The sequence below is a fragment of the Hesperophylax consimilis genome, chromosome 7 (genome assembly GCF_061612785.1).
Source record: "Hesperophylax consimilis isolate HC1 chromosome 7, BYU_Hcon_1.0, whole genome shotgun sequence".
Lineage (NCBI taxonomy): Eukaryota > Metazoa > Arthropoda > Insecta > Trichoptera > Limnephilidae > Hesperophylax > Hesperophylax consimilis.
This window is the reverse complement of record NC_142842.1, coordinates 3995690-4018705: the sequence shown is the minus strand read 5'-3', so window position 1 is coordinate 4018705 and position 23016 is coordinate 3995690. Positions and strand designations below refer to the sequence as shown.

The 23016-nt window shown below is 33.3% G+C and overlaps 1 protein-coding gene across 1 annotated transcript in view; it reads right to left on the bottom strand.

Annotated features, from left to right (window-relative positions):
* Rgk3 (Rad, Gem/Kir family member 3) overlaps positions 1-23016 on the bottom strand; it is a 471507-nt gene that overhangs the window by 304776 nt on the left and 143715 nt on the right. Inside the window, exon 3 of the mRNA XM_089633132.1 lies at positions 1733-1993. Coding sequence (XP_089489258.1) covers positions 1733-1993 — 261 coding nt within the window. The remainder of the gene's footprint in view (positions 1-1732; positions 1994-23016) is intronic.

Genomic DNA, 23016 nt, shown 5'->3' with positions numbered 1-23016 from the left:
TAATGATGAATTGGTAGAAATTCGGATTGCGATAGCTTAATGATGAATTGGTGGAAATTCAGAGTCCGAGAGCTTAATGATGAATTGGTAGAAATTCGAATTGCGATAGCTAAATGCTGAATTGGTAGAAATTCGGATTGCGATAGCCTAATGATGAATTGGTGGAAATTCAGAGTTCGAGAGCTTAATGATGAATTGGTAGAAATTCGGATTGCGATAGCTTAATGATGAATTGGTGGAAATTCAGAGTCCGAGAGCTTTATGATGAATTGGTAGAAATTCGGATTGCGATAGCTTAATGATGAATTGGTAGAAATTCGGATTGCAATAGCTTAATGCTGAATTGGTAGAAATTCGGATTGCGATAGCCTAATGATGAATTGGTGGAAATTCAGTGTTCGAGAGCTTAATGATGAATTGGTAGAAATTCGGATTGCGATAGCTTAATGATGAATTGGTGGAAATTCAGAGTCCGAGAGCTTAATGATGAATTGGTAGAAATTCGAATTGCGATAGCTTAATGCTGAATTGGTAGAAATTCGGATTGCGATAGCCTAATGATGAATTGGTGGAAATTCAGTGTTCGAGAGCTTAATGATGAATTGGTAGAAATTCGGATTGCGATAGCTTAATGATGAATTGGTAGAAATTCGGATTGCAATAGCTTAATGCTGAATTGGTAGAAATTCGGATTGCGATAGCCTAATGATGAATTGGTGGAAATTCAGAGTTCGAGAGCTTAATGATGAATTGGTAGAAATTCGGATTGCGATAGCTTAATGATGAATTGGTGGAAATTCAGAGTCCGAGAGCTTAATGATGAATTGGTAGAAATTCGAATTGCGATAGCTTAATGCTGAATTGGTAGAAATTCGGATTGCGATAGCCTAATGATGAATTGGTGGAAATTCAGAGTTCGAGAGCTTAATGATGAATTGGTAGAAATTCGGATTGCGATAGCTTAATGATGAATTGGTGGAAATTCAGAGTCCGAGAGCTTTATGATGAATTGGTAGAAATTCGGATTGCGATAGCTTAATGATGAATTGGTAGAAATTCGGATTGCAATAGCTTAATGCTGAATTCGTAGAAATTCGGATTGCAATAGCTTAATGATGAATTGGTAGAAATTCGGATTGCAATAGCTTAATGCTGAATTGGTAGAAATTCGGATTGCGATAGCTTAATGATGAATTGGTAGAAATTCAGAGTTCGAGAGCTTAATGAAGAATTGGTAGAAATTCGGGGTTCGAGAGCTTAATGATGAATTTGTAGAAATTCGGAGTTCGAGAGCTTAATGGTGAATTGGTAGAAATTCGGAGTGTGGGAGGTTAATGATGAAGTGAAAAGCTTATTTGACTTCTCAACTACTACTTTATGCAGACGATGTGATATTTCGTAATTGTAAAAAGCATTCACTTTGTGGCTCATCATAATTTATAATAAAAACACATAAATTTGTTTTTGACCACGATAGTTTTATTTTCACTCTACCGGTTTCGGAAGATCCCTTCCTTCGTCAGGAGAATATTAAATATTCTCCTGACGAAGGAAGGGATCTTCCGAAACAGGTAGAGTGAAAATAAAACTATCGTGGTCAAAAACAAATTTATGTGTTTTTATTATAAAAGATGTGATATTTGTACTTGTATCTTGTAAGATGCACTGACGTTCGCTACGAACAACAGAAATACGTAGATGAAATAAAATAAATATATTTTTTCAAACTTACCTCCTGCTTGACGGTCGTACGCATTAATACACTCCGATGTCTGAAACTGGCTGACCAGCGCGGTCTTGCCCACCCCAGAGGAGCCCATGACGGCCACGCGGAAGGCTGGGGCCCTGCCGCGGGGGCCCCCGGGCGGACCACCCTCAGCCTCCTCGGCGTGTCCTTGGCTCGGCGGGGGCGCCTGGTTTCCCGGGGACTGGGGCGCCAGGCTGTTGGAGCGCGAGCGGCGCCGGCGGAACGAGTCGCCACGGTTGACGATACCTGAAACAAAGTAAACAATAAATTAGTATGGTAATGTTTGATGTAAACCTGAATTTTATATGCTTATTGATGCCATTTTTTACAAATACACTTTCTTCAGTTATATTTACTTTGTGTAATAATTGACTTAATATTCAGAAAATAAATTGATAAGAATCACGCAATAATGTAAAAAAATATAACAATAGGAAAAAACAATTAATTTCTTTTTTTTTAAACATTAACCTCGCACAGTAGGCCCAGACTAAAATAATTTCCCTCGTCTTTTGATGATTGATGTTGCGTGGACTTTTTAAAGGAAAAACAAAAGGAGAGGATGTTCTGGGAAGGTGAAAGATATGAGGGTTGGGTGGGAATCTAGGGATCAGTGTGTCCAGGAGTGATGGACATATGAATATATCCCTCGCACTGTGGCCCAAGGCGATGGGTCGAAAGATTATTTAGAGAAACTAGCATCTCTCGATCTGGCACGCCACACAGCTGGTGGGGTGGCTGTACTCAAACCTGCCTCCCGAATTGTGTTCTCGCCTTATTTGCCCTCGCCGCACTCTCGATGTCCTTTTGCAACTATAACATTTTTCTTAATTTTCCACAATCTATTTGCACATTATTTGTAATTTTAAAAATTAAATGTTACATATTATGTCAAATAATGTACAAGACTATTGGATATATGAACAATGATATGTAAATATGACAAGTACAACATACGCGTGGAAAAACTGCAATACAGGCGTAAATACATTAAGGCCCAGTCAACATGAATTTCAAAATAGGCATTGCCTATTCTAAGAATCTAGTATTGACTTTAAATGTAGCTGCTTTCTACGATTTACTCTCCATTTGATAACTATTTATAGTTAGGATTTTTCTACATCCTTATCAGCCATACACAAGGACCGTTTTTTAAATGTGAATACCGCACAAGAGTTCCAACTGCTCACAACCATCTGGAGCCAGTGAGACTTTTCCATTCTAATTTAGGTTGTTGTAAAGCTGAATGTAGTAGGTAGGGGATGGAAAAGGGGAAGATAAAGGTAGGGAAGTAACTGTTTATTCAGAACTTATTACCAAAAACGGGTAGAGCCATTTCAATCAACTTACACCAGGCCGATACTGAGAGCACATCCCACTCTGAACGTTGCGTAAATACTCTACTTTTTTTTTTAAATGAAACTGTTTTTTACTGTTTATACACAGCATTTAGGTTTTGTTGGCACCTTGTGAAGAATCAAAAATATTAGGAGTAACTCAAAAAAACCATGATTCCACTTTCACAGTTAAACGCTTAGCAATGATGACGTTTCTAAAATGTACTACTGGGAAAAAATGACCCTTTGCCAAAATTGGGGACCTGGGGGTCTAGCACAGTGAAAACGATAACTTTACAATATCGGATGGCGTAACTACCGATGATTTTATACAGATTTTGCGAGCACTATTGATGCCAAGACTGATGTTGATAACGCAATAAATCAGAAATCGATATACGCTGGGAATACTGGCTCATCTCTCTATGAATTAACATTCCTAAACATCAGACAGCTACGTAAAAGTTAAAAATACGAACAAATTGACAATGACGAATTTAAATATTAACTTGTACTTTTGAAACTAAAAAGGAAGTTGATAAGTTCATGAGGTCATTAGTCCTAACTAACAACTTTTGTTTCTCAAAGCTGGAACGGAATCAATTGATCGCGTTATAGATTAATTAATTAAGTCTGTGGATCGTGTTTACGATTTCTTTCAGTTCTAAGAGTTTAATTAGTTCACCCCATTCATTAATAAGCCAGTTTTATGCATAACGCACGACATTATCCAAAAATATGTGCATATTGACATGTTTCATTGTTGAAATTGATTGCGATAAAAGTGTCTTCATTTTCGTTATAATATTTCCTTTACGATTTAGTTTTTCTTTTGGATTACTATCGCTAAAACCTTGCAAAAGAATCATTTTGGTGGATGATTTAAGTTTTTCCTGACGGTAAGGCTATTAATAGTAGGCATTTAATGAGTTTCTTGAAGAACTACTCTAGAAAGAACTTCACTTCACATGGATGTTTTTGGCTGACGGTATCGTTACTTCTTAATGATGGAGAAGGTTACCTACTTCATAGTTTCCCAAATGAACTGGCGACTCCAAAAATGGTATTCATTTAAATATAAGAGATCTGATAATAGAAGATAATACTAATAAATTTAAACAAAACATGAAACAAAAAAAGAAAAACGCAACTCGGAATGGAACCCAGGATCTGTGCCTCTAACTACTCGGTCAATGGGACCTAATTATTTTACCCCATTTTTGCCCATCTCATATTTAAAATACAGAATTGAAAATATTTCCTTCAATTGATTTTTCCCACATAAAAAAAATATATATAGAATTTAAAAAAATTGACTTTAAACGGATAGTATTTGGATTGCAGCGATCATAATACACTTTATTTTGAAGAAACTATAGTTTACTCAGGAGTAGTCAATATCTTGTCGTACCTATTTTGTTTCCCCGGGTTACGAATAACCTGACAATATTTAAAAATCTCCAACTACGACCACAGTGAGCTAATTTTTTTCTTTTGTCGTGATGGAGGACTTCAAAGCAACCTCAACGCAATGCCAACTCAGCCACTGACCTGTCGATACTTAAAACAATCAATTTTATTTATTGTTTTTTTGTTCTTATTCACTGTATAATATTTAACAAAATAATTTAATTAAAATTATATATTTATATTGTATTCACATTTCAGTAGTGAGTGATTTTCCCAGAGCGACCTAGATTTACAGAAGAAATAAAATTGCGATCTAATGCAAAGCTTTTATCGCAATGCTACATAGCTCGTATTTGCTTTCATTTTCAAATGTACCCACCTATACCCTTTTTAATATTAATTTATTCTCTTGAGCTCGAATTGAGTATGTTCAAATTATGGATTTAGTACCTACATTCAGAGTCGCAATTGCTGCATTAAAAACAACGCATTTTTAATCTGAAAAGCATTTTACGAGTGAATTGCAATCTATTCCCATTTGTACCTTACCCACGCTTTAAACAGTCAACTGAAATGTAAATTTACTTTTTATCGTAGAGTTAATTAACATGAAATTTCTGTAAATCAACACGCACGATGTTTGTTCAACTGAGAAATTATAATTATCATACAACAATGGTAGATATCCTCAGTATCGCGCTGATGAAATACCATAATTTCAAAGAAACTTTGTTTGCGAAGGCTTTAGCCGTATTTGATCAAATCTGAATAGCTTAGTATTTCACTATATCATTCCATTCTGCCCTCAAGTTATCCTCAGAACATACATCAAAAGTGAGGTATCATAGGAACACTGGCCCCGACTCTAAAACAGTTGAGTGATCATCAGAAAAAAATCGGTGAACCTTCTCGGATGTCTTTTACCCTATGTATCAAACCGTAGTGACGTTACAGTCATAAGTTGCTTCAAGTCGAACCATATTACAGTTCTGTTGGGAGTGTCACAAGAACCCATATTTGGACCACTTCTATTTAATAAAGTAAGTGTTGTCTCAACTCAACGATATTCATCAAAAAAAAACTTTTTACAAAGTGGGAGAAAGGTTTGAGATTCCTTGGAAGTAAGATTATTGTCCTGTGTAAATTATGTGCAAGTAAATAAGTTAAGTTGATGTTTTCTGTTATACGACCGGCAAGGAAAAACCCTAATGCCTGCCAATGCTTTCAAGGAAAGGAGTACAAACTATAAGAAATCAATTCTCTCTAACCTTACCTCTCGTTGCTTCATGGCAAATATCCGTTATTATACCACCGGGTAATTACTACAACTAAGTAACTCCTAAAGTAGCGTTTTGTGGATTACACTAAAAGAAAACATTTATTTCCTCGTCCATTAACAAAGAATATGTGTTGTGTACGCCCATGTATGCCACATATATATTTAGAATTTATTTGAGGAAATAAAAAGTATTTTTTGTTTGTAACTCAAATCATCTGATTTCTGAGTCACATTATAAGTAATCACCCCACGAATATGTAGGTCGTTCAATAGAGTCCACCCAAACGAATCAAATCCAGTTTTTTTTATTAATCAATACATTTGACTATCGGGAGATTTCAATAATTACTTCGGTTCATCTGAGATTACGAGTAAATTTGTTTATAATTGTGAGATATTTACAAGGAATATTTAATGGGACTTAAGACTGCTCTAAGTTATTTCTGTTGCAGGAAGAAACTCGTACTGAACTGCTAGCCTGGAGATCGGCTGGCATCGGCTGTAACCTTTCGGGTGTGGCCGACATGTTGTCTCTGTCATGCGGTGATACGACTGCCACCTATAAATATATCTTAAAACTACATAAAGAAAATATCAATAACTCGAATCTAGACACTCTAAACTATTTATCAACACTTCAGTGCATATGGACACACTTCGGCCAACTGGTTCGAATGTTCTTTGCCAAACGTCACAGAGAAACAGCATGTTGTCTTGTTTACGCTTTGTTATTAGCGATAAATATTTATGTCCGCGTTGGTCGAATTTAAACATATTTAAAAAGTTTGTACAGTTTTCCGAAATAGTTACAGTGTGTTCTTTTCATTATTTGAACTTTTTCTTTTCCTTTTCTGAAATCGAAAAACCAGCTCGAAACATGATATTTATGTATGTTTTTATTTAGGTATAAAAATAACATTTTTATATCTAGTATAAACCTTTACTAACAACTAACAACTTATTTCTATGAAATTTAGGCAGACTTTACACTACATCTAAAACATATTCTCTATAGCATTTAGGCATAACCCACGAAAATCAGCAGGGCTTTTAGCTTCTTTACAATCTATGTGTCGGTAGTTCATTGAAATCGGAATCATCGGAAATCTAAAATCTCCACAGCTTCTCGTGGGGTAGTCATGAATTTCGAACTTAAAATTTTCATTCTTATACATGTATGTCGGGAGCATCTGTGTGAGTGACGTGTTCCAGTCATACCAATAGGTCTTTTAAATATTATAACAAATAGTAAATATTATCTTCCTTTCATGCTTCCTTCAAAAAACTCTTTTTTTTATTCGTTTTCCTATTATAGGTACAATTACTAACATTTTGTCGCAATCTGATAACTTGCGACAGCTGTCTAAAGCAGATAGTTGAAAGAAAACACACACATCTCCCGTTTTCAGACTAGATCAATGCTGTTGACCTCTGTTCTTTGATAAATTACGTTTCAACCACAAAGAAAATTTTCCGATAATTATTTTGTAAATTGGTCAAACACTGAAATGGCTAAGAAAATCACAATCACTTTAACAAAAAATGTGATTATGATAAAAATTTAATTTTGTAGAAACTTTATGTAGTTTATTTTGCTTTTTAAACTCATCTTTCGATCCCTTTTCACTTGAAAGTGGAAATTAAACCACTTCCCGACATGCGATCGAGCTGATACTCAGCAGATAGATTTGTGGTCTTGGTGGCAATCACGCATACATCCGGGGACATATACGTATTTCTCCCCATGAACCCACTCCATGAGGAGGACAATCAGTAAACCAAAAAAAAGAAAATTAGTTTTAAAAGATAGTCCCTGGGGGAGGAAGGTTCAATCCTCAGTAAAATAAAATGAAAATGTATATTTATAGATGAATTATAATAAAAAAACTTTATTTTTTACGTGTTGATATTTTATTGTTGATTTCGTAAATATATATATTTTTTTAAATTAAAGCGGTTGGATAAGTTCACACAAGTGTTTGTAGTGGACAAACTAACCAACCTCCATATAATATTATTGACATGATTTGACTTATAAATTTGGGCAGTGAATTCGAAAACTTGTTGGTGTTAGAATTTAGACATTATTAAATGTATGAACTCCACGGCTAGTTAAGGAATATGATGCTATTTATTATATAATAATAAAATAGCAATTTGTGTAGCGCGGGTTTTTGTATAAACTCACCTCAAGAACGCTTAATACATAGTAAATATTCGCATAATTAATAAATTTAATTATATTTTTAAATTATGAGCGAAAAATGTTGCTTGTGCAATTACAGCGGACTGGGCTACCAGAGGAATTGAACTCAAGACTTTATTTTATTTTGTTTTTTTTTTAAACAAACACTTTAAAATACATAAAAAATGACATGTTTACTGTGTAGCAAAAACCAGTGAAGTTTCCACATAAGAAACATATTATGTACAAAATAATTAAATTATTAAAAAAAACATAATTATTGGGAGAAGAATTGAGAGACCTTTAAAAAACCGATTAAGTATATATATAGGATAGAGTTAAATCTATTTATGTAAATAAGATTGTCTGTGACGGGCGGGTGGTGTTTGTTTATGTTTTATACAAATCTACAGTTTTATTTCGAGATTGATGAAATTTTGAATACCTGACCATCAATATAAAAGAAAGGCTCTGTCTAAGTCGGATAAATTGACCTAAGGATACTTGTAAAATACCGGCTTATGTAAATGTTTGGTTATCCTGTGTGTTGATGTAAGTGGGAATAAATTTGATCACAGAGCACGTTAAAACAGCAACACAAGCACACGACTTGTAAATTGAACGTTTGAACAGCAATACACTCGTCGAATTATCACGTCGTGTTAATGTCTAAAGTCGTTGCAGACTGTTTGCCGGAGGCGCTCGTGCAATAATTGCGCGGATTCCAAGTTGAGGGTTGGAGACTGGCTATGTTATTGGTGGGAACAGAACAATACTACCGTGGATCAATGGTTTTTGAGTGTGGGATGGCCGGTTGGAACCTGACGCATTTGTCTATTAAGAACTGGTCGAAGAACCTTTGATTCCATGATTGATTACTCTACAGTTTCCTCAGAGGCGTTCAAATACCCCCTGAGCCATTGGCACTGTGATTTTATATTGGCACCTCCACAATCATTGCCATCTCTCTCTATCACGCAGGAGCAAGTATATCATGTGTTCAAATCACGTACTGCGAATGCTCATTTGAAACCCGGTGACATTGTCGCGAGGTCGTGATTTTGGAACCGTTGTAGCAAGTTCCAAAAGTCTAACTGCTTTCTCCACTTATTACACAGTTGATGACATATTAACAAAAGTTGAGTACAAGTTATCGTTTTCTTGGTAAGAAATTCCAAGAAACGAGATTTGGCACAAGCTTAGATTGAAAAATCGTAGAGGATTTAAAAATGTTCGTTCATATTCAAATCCTTATCACGAGAATCAAAATGGCAGTGAATATTTTCTTTATATAGATTTTTCCACGATAGACAATTTGTATAAGTAGTTTAGACAAATAATAATTTATGATATATGTTTTGATAACTGCGTATTATCATACAATAATAAAATTTTCCTAAAAATTAAAAAAGGCTTATTATTTGAGACTAAAATGTGTAATTTTACGTATGCATTTTTAGTAAAATAACTAGTAAATGTTCTCCAAAATGCCATGAAAAGAATTCATGCTTGTGATGTCCCGAAAGAAACCATTCATCTGTTCTGAATGCAATTACTAATGTTATCCAAATTGACCCTAGTAATAAATTACATCTTTGCAATTCTTTCAAGGATAAAGAAACCATTCTGTCACTTCGAATGCAATCAACAATGTTCTCAAAATTTGTTTTGACAGCATCGCTATTCCATTGTAAGAATATTATGTACTAAATACACAATTTGGATGTCCTGAAACGGGAATCCTTCCCAGTTGGACAGACAAAGGATCATTTGGTTTGGTATTGTTTGTAATTTATATTTATATAAAATAAATAAAATTAAATTAAAAACTATAATCATATTAAAGTTAGTGAACAAAAGTTAATTCAGGGTGATTTCTTAAAATATTTACTTTACTTTAATATTTAGTGTATGTCTTAAATATGTTATGGATATTCGGTATTAATATTCAAAATCAATCAGTTTTTCTGTATTTGTTGGCAGCAGACGATTGCATTTTTCTTCGTAGACTATACCAGCTTCCGAAAATAGTATCTCACGATAGACACTACTTCAAGGTGAGGAAAGTTAAATTTTAACAAACTTCATTAGTTTTGGATATTGTTTTGCATTTGCAGACAACCAGTTGTAAGGGTTTGCCTTACGATGAAGACGACAATTTTAAAACAAAAATCTCATTTGTAATTGCACTTTTCTCCAACCCCTCAGTTTAAATATTGGTAGTAGCGATAATATTCGGCAGCCGAATATTTGACGCTTTGGAGGAGAGTGCTGCCGAATATTCGATATTCGGTCTTCGTCCAAATTACCATTCGTTGTATGCATCGTATTTAAATTGAAAAATAAAAATAAAGAAAATAGCAAATTGGAAAAAAAACATGACTCAATCTAATTTGATGAAATTCATTTCATTAATTTATTAACTGAATGAATTTATCTTTACAAATAACTGAAATGGTCTTTTGAAGACAAATCCCTCTACTTTTTCCATCTTTAGGGACAACATATTCTTACACAGACGCGACGTCTTAATTGTGATTTTCTAGCTCCACTGTATATCGTATAATATGTACTGTTTTAGAATGAAATTACACAGGCGTGAATTTGACGTACTAATATTATACTGCTAGACTTACACACGGACGAAATAACACATGGACGAATTTATACAGAGAGAAAATTACACCTTCTTAAATTATACATGTAAAAAAATCTGTTCGATTGTTTGTTTGTTTATTGTTTATTTCTTGTTCACAATTTTATTTTTAACCTCACTAGGGCTAAGTCTACGTTGCGGTTAACAATTATATAAATTTAAAAAATACATTAAATATTATTGCGACAAAAATGTTTCTTACAAATGGGTGCTAAGCCCGAAGGTATGTGAACTCATTATAATATATTAAACATTTGAGGTGTGTTGTGTTTGTATTGTGTTTGAATAACATGTAATTAATTATTTAAGAAGGAAAAAAAATATTAAAAATAGTGCAAAACCTTGACCTATACTTAAATTTTAGTTTTAAAGTGTTTAAGTGCGTGAAAAAAAATTCCAAATTGAAAACAAAATACGCTAGGTTAGGCTATTTTAAGTAGTGTAATTTCAGTACATGTAATTTTAAGTAAATTCGTAAGTTTGTAAGTTCCTCTCGTCCTATAATGAAGTATAAGATTTGCAAATCATCGGAATTGCTCTAGCAAGAAATACAAAAAGTGTGTGTAATTCCCTTCACGTGTAATTTCGTCCGTGTTAAATTTGTCATGTAACTTTTAGGCATACATGTCATACACACTGTATGTATTAATATAAACGTATAGTATGTACTGTGCATTGTTCCGACAGACAGGATTAATTCATTAGCAGAAAGTTTTCAGGAAACGAAAAGGGGCCAAGTTTCAGGAGAAATGTTGAAACTCACTTAGTGACTAAAAGACACTAATTGTCCCAATTTCATTACATGGTTTGGTGGTTAAATAGGTCATTCCGGTAAAACAGAAAATCACTTCTTATTTTTTATTTTGGCTTTCTTTTAAAACCTGTTGTTTTCATCTTCATAAGAAATTGAATAAAGACTTTATGTAAAGACATATGTTTCTATGTAGTAGACATTTTGAACTTAGTGACAAAAACAGTACGTTAATCCGTTAGCTCTGCTTTTGGAAAATATTTGGGGCATGTTGTCACTGATGACCTAAATGATTTATTTATTTATTGCATCTCACTATACATAAAACACATTACACAGAATGCCAAAGAAGAGTACTGAGCGTGCGAGCCAATTTGCTCGCCAGGAGATTCAACAAGTGCAGTCTTCCAGTGAAAAAGCAAATATTCCAAATATACTGCATGAGCTTTTACACTAGCGAACTATGGACAAGGTAAACCTAAGGCTTCATGAACACACTCCGAGTAAAGTATAACCATGCATGCAGGGCGCTGTTCGACCTCCCTTGGCGATGCAGCGCCTCACTGGTGTTCGCAGAGGGACGGGCGCATGGGTTTGCTGTCTTGATGCGCCACAGATTAGGTGGGACGAGTCAGCGCTACCGGAGATCAAAAAACACTCTTGTCCAGGCAGTCGCCCAGTAGTAGGGCGCGACGCTACACCATAGATGGAAAATTTCCCTCATGCCACCGTACTACTACTACCAAATATAATAATGTTTTATTTTATTTTGTTTTCAACTTAATATCATGTAATTTATTTATATGCACGCTTTTATATGGCAGACAGAGTATTCCACTCACCGCTATGTCCAGTTGAAATAAACAAACAATATTATCAAGTGTATAATTTATTGAATATCTGGTTATTATTATTGAATGGGACTATAAGGGAATATGAAAATAGGATTTGAAGAAACAAAAGATTTCGATTTAGCGTAAAGTTGTCTAATTGTCATAACGTCTAAAAACTTGGAAACTCAATTTACGTAGACACATTAGAAGTAGACCAATTTCAAGACGATGCAATATGTGGCTTCAAATGTGGACTCAAATCTGAATAAAATACAGTAAACGTGTTTGCAGACCCTGGTAGAGTTCGTCGAGGGGTGTTTAAGACGTTGGGGTGCTTATTTTGCAACCAATAGAGCCCCACTTTCCTGCAAATTGCTCCCGTATCCCCCTCCGGAGGGTGAACTTCACTGCTAAACGACAACGGGGTTCTTTAAACATCCAAATTGGAATTTTACGAGTGGAGATGAATTTATTTGCTGTTTTTAATGTATTTACATGGTAAATTTGACGTTTTCAGAACGGGTTGAAAATTAAAAAAAATACATAATTGAACTTTTTTTTAAGAATACACAAGTTTTTGGTTAGCACTGTTTAAACAAAAATTCAATTCTGTATCATTCCAGCTTTTTCCATTTAAATTCATTAAATTCAAATGTCACAATGTGATCATATACATGGACTCTTCTGGATAGGTACCTAACATGATTAGCCTGCGCTAAAAATTTTATAAAATAAATTCGTAAGTATAATTTTACACTATGTTTTTTAATCTTACTTGGTAACAATTTGATTTTTATTTCCATTTTTTATAAAATGTCGTTTTTATAAGCCGGTGTAATCTTTATTTAAAAAATTAGAATGAAATAACATTGTTTTTAATACCACTTTATTTTATATTTTATTAATATATAAAAATCTAAAATCAACCCTTATCAGGGTTTTATAAAAACATATTGTTTATCATATGTAATATATTTTTATATAACTCTGATGAAAGTTCAAGGTAAACCGTTTGTATATTAAATATGTACAATATAGTGGTATTAAAAATTTACTTATTTTATTCTAATTATGTACATCCACAAAATGTTAGCTAGATGTGAAAATCTTTATTTTTATTCCTCTTTTGGTTTATACCAACATGTTTTTTGTCCTGAAATGCGTATATTCCCGTTTTGTTTTATTAATCTTTGTTGTATATTTGGTACCTATAATGTGAAAATAATAAAATTCAACTGTGGTTTCATTTTCTGATGGAAATTAAATGGTTTACCTTTACGTTTCTGCTGGTTTGACTCAAGAATCTTATACGATATTAATATTGCCGGTGAAATCTCAGTAACCACCGTCGCCGCCAATAACCAGTGCGTATATTAATAGCAGTCGTGAATTAATCACACGGCAAATAGTAATTGAAGACAGTTTGACAACGCGTGAAGCTCATTACCTCATTATTCAATTACCCACAAACTAAATACCTTATTAAAACCGTGAAATTCAAATCTAGGCGCTGATGGTCGTTTATTTCTAACGTTAAGGCAACATAAGATTCTAATAACAGGGGTTTGCTCGACGCTCATATTTGAATTGTTTGTGATGAACGTATTATTAAAATCTCTAATGTTTTTATAGGGATTTTATTTTATTTTTTATTTTATTGTTTTTTTTTCTTGCTAGAGCAATCCCGATGAGTTACAGAACTTATTTTAGGACAGGAGGAACTTACAATTCATATGTAGGAGGTAGTAGGTACAATTTTACAACGGTATTTTGATATCAAATATAAGTTTCACATTCAATACAGCATAAAAAGTAAAAATTAAAATAATGACACGTTAAGTAGAACAAACAACAATAGAAAACAAGTACAGAAAGACAAAAAAAACACGGATAAGATACAACAAGAAATGACAACACAGTTAGATATTTCATTTTTAAATGTAGTTAAAAAATATTCTTTTAAAGCATTGCTTTGCAATTTTTTATTATGGTGGATGTGTTTGTACATATCTGGAAGCGAATTAGATAGTGTATAGGCAATATAGTTCAGTGATTTTAACCCATATTTTGTAGTGTGTGTTTGAGGAATGCGGATTTTATTGTTATTTCGAGTATTGTAGTTGTGGATGTCTTGATTGTAAAGTGGTGTGGGTTGATTTTTGGGTAATTTGTAGGATGGTTTTGTGATTTCATATTTAGGAAGGATTGTAATTGGAAGGATACCAGAAACGGAACAGATGTCCCTAACATGAGTGTCCCATGGAAGTTCAAACACATTTCTGAGAGCTCGGTTTTGAACCACCTGCAGGTCAGCTATCAATTTCTTTGAGGCAAAACCCCAGATACAGCAGAGATAGATTATATATTTATTATTTATTTATTTTATATTATATATTTCTTACTAATTCATTCTTACGCATGCAAGTGATTTATATTTAAGATTAACAAAAATAAGACCGTACCATTAAAATATTTTGAAAATCTTATAAAACGTTTTGTCAATTATAAAATTAGAAGAAAGCATTAGATTTTATTTTTCTTGACGAACGAATGAATTAGTAACTTCCCGATGAATCTTTATAGAAACTTTTGAAATTTTAGCTATAGGTTCATCAGAAATAATTAAAATAAACCTCAGGAAAAAAAATATTTTCTAGGCTTGCTAGGGCAAACTCGACCGTAGATCTAATATTATTTTTACACGATTTCATCACTTACGTCGTTAAGAATCCCACTTTAGTTAAGAGATTTGATTATATTATATTTGATTTGATTAGGGCAAATTCAACCGCAGGTCTGTCCAAGACACCAGGGCTGCACGTCGAATATTTTTGTGCACGGCTGCTTCACTTACGTCGTTAATATTCTGGCTTTATTTTAGGGTATTGTCTCGTCCATTGGGTATTTAACTCATTGGGAATAATGTATTACAAAATTATTTATAATACATTATTCCCAATGAGTTAAATATATCTTATTTGTATATGATCAATATATAAAATTATTCAATTAAAATGAGATTATTTTCACATAATATTATGAAGTTAAAAGGGAGTTCAATGAAGAGTGTACATAGATTTTATAGAACTGGAACTGGAGTCAACATGTAAGCCAAATACTTATTGGATAATACCGACATTTTTTTCGTATATTCACTGCTGTATATTTTTTAATATACTGTCATCCAATTTCAGAAAATGCGTGTATGTCTGCATGAGTGCCACCAATGGCACTACAACGAGTCTATCTGCAGAGTTTGAGTTCGATCATAAGTCGTAAAGTGGGTTAATTTCGACTTAAAAATTCCATTTCATTCATTCAATCAAGAAAACAAAATCTAAATTCAAATAGACGTATTTATCATTTATTGAATAGATTTTGAACACCCTGTGGGTTTATATGATTACCTGTTGGGATAATGCATTGCGACAGGGACTGTCATCACTTCTCAGAGGAACATGATGTATGGGGGAGACGATTTATGAAGCGAGCGCGTGTTTATTATCCCTGACTTCGTAGACTCGGAGCATAAAATAGTTTTACTATTGCTGGAAGTTTCAGGCGTATAACCTTACTAAGTTTACGTACTGATGGAGTCCTAGCATAATCATAGGAAGGCATTAATTTTTTTTTTGAAGATTTGGTTCAATCGTTTACAGCAGTCAAAGGGAAAAATGAAGTAATGAAGTCGATTGTGACTATAATAATGTATTCGGGTCTTCCCATCAATGTTCTAGTATTTATAAACCTACTTGGTAGTTGGGAAAGGCTTACGTGCGTTGTGTGGAGTATCTGAACGAAATTAATTAAGTTATTAGAAAAGCCTCTAGCTGTTTTCACATCGTTAAATATCAAACAGAATCTTTTTCTTCTACTAATATTTATTTTATCGGTATTGATTTTAATTCCGATCTCATTTTGGCGCCGTTTGATTGACTGGCGCTTTCTTCCCCAGAAGTAGAAGAAGAATAGGTATGTATAATGTACAAATAACAATAAATTTGAAATGAGAGGGGAAATTTCAGAAAGAAAACAAAAGATCAAAGTCTAAAACTGGAAATGTCAAGAAAATGAAAATTGTTCGTTTGCCTGAATTGCAGAAGATAAAATAATTTTACTTTTCCAGTATTTCTTCCGAATATAATGTGCTTTTCGTGAATTTCAGCTGTGATTTCCACGAAATTAATTGAATATTCTGTTGGCTGACAATTTGAAATAAAAATGAGCATGATTTCAGAGCGAATTGTGGAATATTTTTAATGTTTCGTGATTTATAAATCTTTTTGATAAGTATATTTACTTTGAAGGTTTAATATGGACGTAGGAATTACTAAATTTACCAAAGAATTTACCAAAAAATACGGTTAGGTTTTGCATACTTATAGTATACAAAACAGCAACGTATGACCGAAGTCCGTTTACACGACATTATTTTTAATGCTTGACACAGTTTTTAATAACGCAAACATAACCTGACAAATTTGAAAATCTCCTACTATCATCGTATATGCTTGTTGCTTGTGCCGTATTGGACGAATTAGCCAGTCAAGGAAATTAACTCACGACGCCTGGGTGAGAACTAGAGGTGGGTCCTGTGCGTACTTTTCGTTACTGGATACAGTTAAAAATAATAGTCCTGCCCACAACGGTTCCCCACAAATTTTCTACGTAAAAATGATTCCCCACAATAATTATTTATATTAAAGGTGAGTTCTCTATGGGTAATTTTCGCTACTAGGTACAGTGAATACAGGTGCGAAAAATACCTGTTAAAAGTACCTATTAAAATACATATTAAAAATACCTGCTAAAATACCGGTTACAAAATACTCATTAATAATATAAGTATTTTATACCTATCTGGGGACTGGGGACTGAAAGTAATAAATACTTATTCCCGGTATAAAATACTTGTGAGTATTTTGGAACCAGGTATTTTGGAGATTTGTCACAAGTACAAAGTATCGCATGAAAATACCCGGTACTTTTACTGGGTAAGATAAATACGCCTCTCCTCTATTTGAGAACCAGACGCGATGCCGGCTAAGCCACATGTTATTACTTGGCGCATTTAATTTATTTATTAGTTTTATTTTGGCCATCATCCAATTTATTATCGAATATCGGCGTCATTGTAGAAAGTGAGATAGCAAATAATAGCAGTAAGTTATCTCACACAGTATTCCGTGTTTGTCTAGTAGTGTAAGCGAGTAAGCGTATCTTGTTATCTCAGTCATACCCGTGATTTTTAATGTAGTATTCGACGCAAATACGAAAACGCCACCCGCTGTCATATTTTTGTACTGTATATCTTTGTCATACACGAACGAGCTTTGAATTAAGAATTTACTGATAATATAAGAGTGTTTCTTACTTGGAACATTTTATCTTGAGTTTGAGAGACAATAGCAAGTCTATATGTATAAGATGTAACGTAATTGTACAGTACCTATACACATTTTTTTCAACTTTGGGGTTTGGCACAGTACAGGCTTCCCAATCGTTTAACGAAATGTAATTACTTGCATGTACACAAATTCGAACCACATGAAAAGTTCAATTTAAAGATACAAGAAAACCCGTTAAAAAATTTGCTAAGATCCTATTGAAATTCGTAAAACCTTAGAGTGCATATTGAAGAATATTTTATCGTTTGTTGATATCAATTTCTTTTGGTACAAAGCGCTGTCTGAATCTGTAACATTATTATTTATTTATGCATTAGATTTTCTGGAGAAATGAGTTTTTGAGATACGTTATGAATTGTGATGAGCATCCAAGTTCACCAGCTTTATCCCTAGCTTTAGGACCTGATCCTCCGAAAACGATATTAGAAAATTACATCCAGACTGCGCGTTGGTTCACGTAACCTTCCGATAGCTGACGTTTCTGATCTATTAGTCGATTGTTAGGTAGGTGGCGCCATGTTGTTGACCTATGAGGATTATTGAATGAAATGAAATACAGTATTTTGGGTGTTTTGTCTTAGGTGACCTAACTTTAAGATCTTTCTTTCTCTGGAGGTTTAGCATAGATGATCGATTAAGCCTTATGTCAATACAGTATTGACTAAATTTGTCATATATGGTCAGTTAACGATATTTGCGAGCATGGTCAACGATTGATAAGAAATGTTCCTACGGCCGATAGATAATTTTAGCAAGGCCTCCATAGTATCTGATGAGCTTCGATTAACTGTCACTTTACACTTATTTTTAGCAAGGTCGTCTATTGTACAAAATTACTGGCTTATTAACGAACGGAATTGAACTAACGAAGCTCTTAGAATTGAAAAAAGTCGTATACGTGAAGAGTTGAATCCGTTCGGGCCAATGACGCTACTTTGGTTCGGGCGTGGAGAAACGAAATTCTAATAAGTTACATAATAAGTTGTAAATAAAAACCTCATTCGCTAATTATCTCCCTTCTTAGGATCAAAAGTAAATGACAATGCATATTTAGGTTTGTATTTCAATTCAACATTGACAATTTATTATTTTTTTTACCTGTCAGACGTTTGATGTTTTGGAATGTCAATTCATTGAAAAGACTTCCAGTGTTGCCAGCCAGTTTATCGATTTGTATTTAATACATTATCAATATCGGTCTATCGGGCTATCAACAGCGCGACCGTGCTCAGAGAATCGGTTTTAAATTATCGGTAGCTACGCCTTTCGATCCGATATTGTTCTAAATATATCGATTTCACTGTGCTCAGAGAAACTCCCGCGGAGAAACTCTTCTAAAGAATGTTATTTCTGTCGTACGCCGCCAATCTGAAATTCAACAGCAAAACTTATTTCTCATCTTAATTTGTTAAAAATACATTTATGATTTACAAATATTAATAGGAAACATCTGAAATAAGTCGAACTTATAAAGAACTTACTAAGTCTCCCCTTTTCCCAAATACTTTTGCTTTTATATGTCTAAATTCATTGACAACGACACTCCATCCGCCATATGCATAAACCATTTTTTAAAATGACATCGTTAAAAAGTAAAACTTTTAAACCGTATTGCATAGCTGTCATATCGTGCAAATGACCTCCAACCACTAGCGCCATCTGCTAAGCGCTTTTCAGATTACCTGCCATTAAGGCGATGCGTGTAATATTTTGAATCAATAACGCACCTTACGTGGATGGCGATAAGGCTTAAATTCCCGCTTAACACCATCCACCTGTTGTGATTTATGCAAGAAAAAAACCTGGCCAAAAAGTGCCTTTTATTTTATTTTGTGGATGTTCAGGCACAAATATTTAAAAGTTTTTCGATCATATTATAAATAACTTAAATTGCCATATTATACAATAAAACCATAACCGAAAATGGGTTTATAAGTAGGAGATTTTCAACTTTAAAGCAGTTTTCATAGACCTTATACATTATTTTTTTCTGGGCTTATAAAAAGACTTATCTAAAAAATACTCGATCATTTCAGAGGCCAAGATGTATTCTACTCGCAGTATTTACTTATAGCATCTGAAACATTTCTAGGCGACCAAATTTTCAAACCAAAAACATATGATTTAGCATTACTACGTAGTGCATCGCCTAAAACCGCAAAAAGAAGGTACCAGTAACTGCGTCAAGTCTAGTTCATCTAATCTATTTTTAAAACAAAATGCAGAAATGTATGTAATTGGGGTGATCACGTCAATTAGGGCTACATCATTAATTTATTAAAGTAATTGTTAGAAGAAGTTAGATAAATATTTATCTATGAGGCAATAACGTTAAAAAAGCTCTTTTATTTATTTCAATCTATAAAATGTTGTATCGTGATAAATTTTTCGCTTAAAATGCCGTGCTTCGCTAATTTCCCTAATTGTTATTATTTACTATGTAGAGTAGGAACCTTATAATTTTTTTTAAAAGGTTGAGTGAAGGAGCTTTTTACCCCATTCGAAAAATGAATAGTTTTTTATGTAAATACTGTACAAGAGTCCCAATTCCTCCCAACCGTCTACAGCCAGTGAGACTGGCATCTGGCAAGTATGGTATGTTGTGAGGCTGAAGGTAGTGGGGAGGGGATGGAGACGGTAAGAGGAAGGTGGGGAAGTATCTGGTTATTCAGATCTGGTCACCAAACACGCCTAAAATCATTTCAAGCAACGTTTAGATTCTGATTGGTAGTCATCATCAGGGCGAAACTGAAAGTATCTATAACGTGCCGAAAACTTTGAAATAATATTATTGAAAATTAATAAATTGTGATATGTGACACATAAAATTTACATGCTGGGATTAGAATTTGCGACCTTCGAATTCGTAACCGAGGATGGTATCCACTCAATCACGGATTCCGTCAATGGGGTTTTGAAGCATTCATATTGAAGGATAGGTCATTCAGAGTTAAAAACAGATAAATTTACACCAATAAATAATATTTAATAATCGCGCCTCCATGAATGAGTACCTACTGCTAAAGATAAAAGAACGAAAGCATTAAGTGGATTTTTTCCATCCAATTCAACGGATTTGCATAAAAGCAGAACAGTGTTACTTCACCTGATATGGTTTTACAATCTCGTATTCACACCGCTAGATAATATGCACGATGTTTTAGAAACAAATATATTAAGATAGTACTGTTTAAGTAAGTCTAAATATATATTTTATAATGAAATAACTTTATGAGTAAAACCTCGAATTGTAATATTTAATCATATTAATGACTCTCAAATGAAAGATGTGAAAGACAGAAAAAGATTCAGTTACATCCAGGACATCTTCCTTCTTTGCTCTAACCACTGAGCTAATTCGATCATATCAACTTACGCAATTTTAAACTGTATTATAATACTCAACTAAAATTACATGAATACAATAAAAATTATGTTCAATGTCACTGCTCAGTTATAGAAAAATCACAAAGCATAAAATATCTCGGGGTAGTAATTAAAGAAAATCTTAGATGGGACCTACATATTAAAGGTATCACGTAAAAACATTCAAAACTTATATATTTTTTTTAAAATCTAAGTAATCTGGTAAATAAAAAGGTCATGAAAAAAGAGTTTTACGCTTTAAGTCATTCCAGAATTAAGTATAAAATTATAGGATGGAGATCTACTGTATCTAAGTATGTACACAACCTGAACACAATTCAAAAAGGAATCATAAAGACAATACTGAAAGTACCCCTAGGAACGCCTTCGATTGAAATTTTCAATAGTTTTGATGTACCAAATGTAGAGCAAATATATGCTAAAATATACTATTGAAACTATTCAAAAATACTGAATCCTTTACAATACCGCGTATTCATCACACTAGATCAAATCACAACGACACAAATAATATACTTAGTCAATAAAACCACATTCGGACAAAGAAACTACATTTACTTTGCGACAAAACTCCACAACAATAAAAAATTTTGAATGTTTATAAATCAAGAATAAAAATCTGACTGAAAGAGATCAATGAAAAAACGACATAGAAAACAAGTAATATAGAACTGAACTTTAGTTCCGCACAGGTCACCCTAGTGATGAGGACTAAGAAATACAATTTACTATGCATATATTCACTATCATATTTTATATGTACAGTGTTTAAATAGTGGCAAAAAAATACAAAAAACTTCGACTGACAGCTACCGTTAAGAAAATTAAGATAATGTTGGCAGCAAGTTGATATGGTCGAATTAGCTCAGTGGTTAGAACACTAAGCCAGCAAGGAAGAAGTCTTGTGTTTAATTTCTAGATGCGACTGAACGTTTTTTCTATCTTTTTTGTTTCAAATCTATATTTTGAGGCATTAATACTGTCTTCAATGAATACATAATATAATTATTGTAAAAAAAACACGAATACTGAAAACACTTGATAAATATTAACTAAAGGAAATTTCAGCCCAAACATTTATTTAAAGGTAAATAAAAAATAAACTTTACATGTTTATCACGATGTAGTTACTTGAAAGTAAACATATTACAGCTTTTCTTCAACATAAAGAAAAAAAATTCTTGTGTTTGTTGAGGGAATTTCACTCGGATAATAAAACTGTTTGGTTTTTACAATACAGCAGAGAAAAGTATGAAGGAGTTGTACAAAATTTGGTGTTAATGTTGATAAATAATAAAGAAAACAAAAGGTTTGTGGTGAACAGAAAAAAAATAACTTGAAGGGCTGTTACATTAGCTTGGGGTAATATTTAAATTTAAGTTTTTATTTTTTAAATTGAGGGAGGATTGTTGAATTTTGTTGTTTTTCCTGGATGAATTATGAGTCAGCTTGGGGCGAGTTGTTTCACAGAATTTTAACAATTCATCGAATTTCGAAGATAATTTTCAAGTTCTTTTGTTATATGGGCCATCATTATGGGCCAGTTTCTCAACAGAACTTTCACCGAACTTGAAAATTAACTAAATTCTGTGCAATACAACCCATCCTTGTGTTCAATTTAGGAATTTTAATGTTATTTTGGCATCTAGCAGATATTGTTAAATAAGTTATCAATAGTTTTTTTTATTGAAGCATTTGAATAATTACAATTTTTGTATTTATTTTACGTACATTGAAAATTGTTAAAAGGGTTAGAGAAGAAAATGTTTTTCAATATTTTTATCAATCCTTGAATAATTTTAAGTGGTATAGTGATTTGTTTTTGGGATATTATGCCGTGTTGAGGTACCTCCTTCTTTAGCCAACGTTTCGGACAGCATTGCAGTGTCCATCATCAGGGCAGATGTGTAATCTGGCGAAACGTTGGCTAAAGAAGGAGGTAGCTCAACACGGCATAATACCCCAAAAATAAATCACTATAATACTTTTGGCCTTTGGTGGGATAACATCATACTCTTTAACT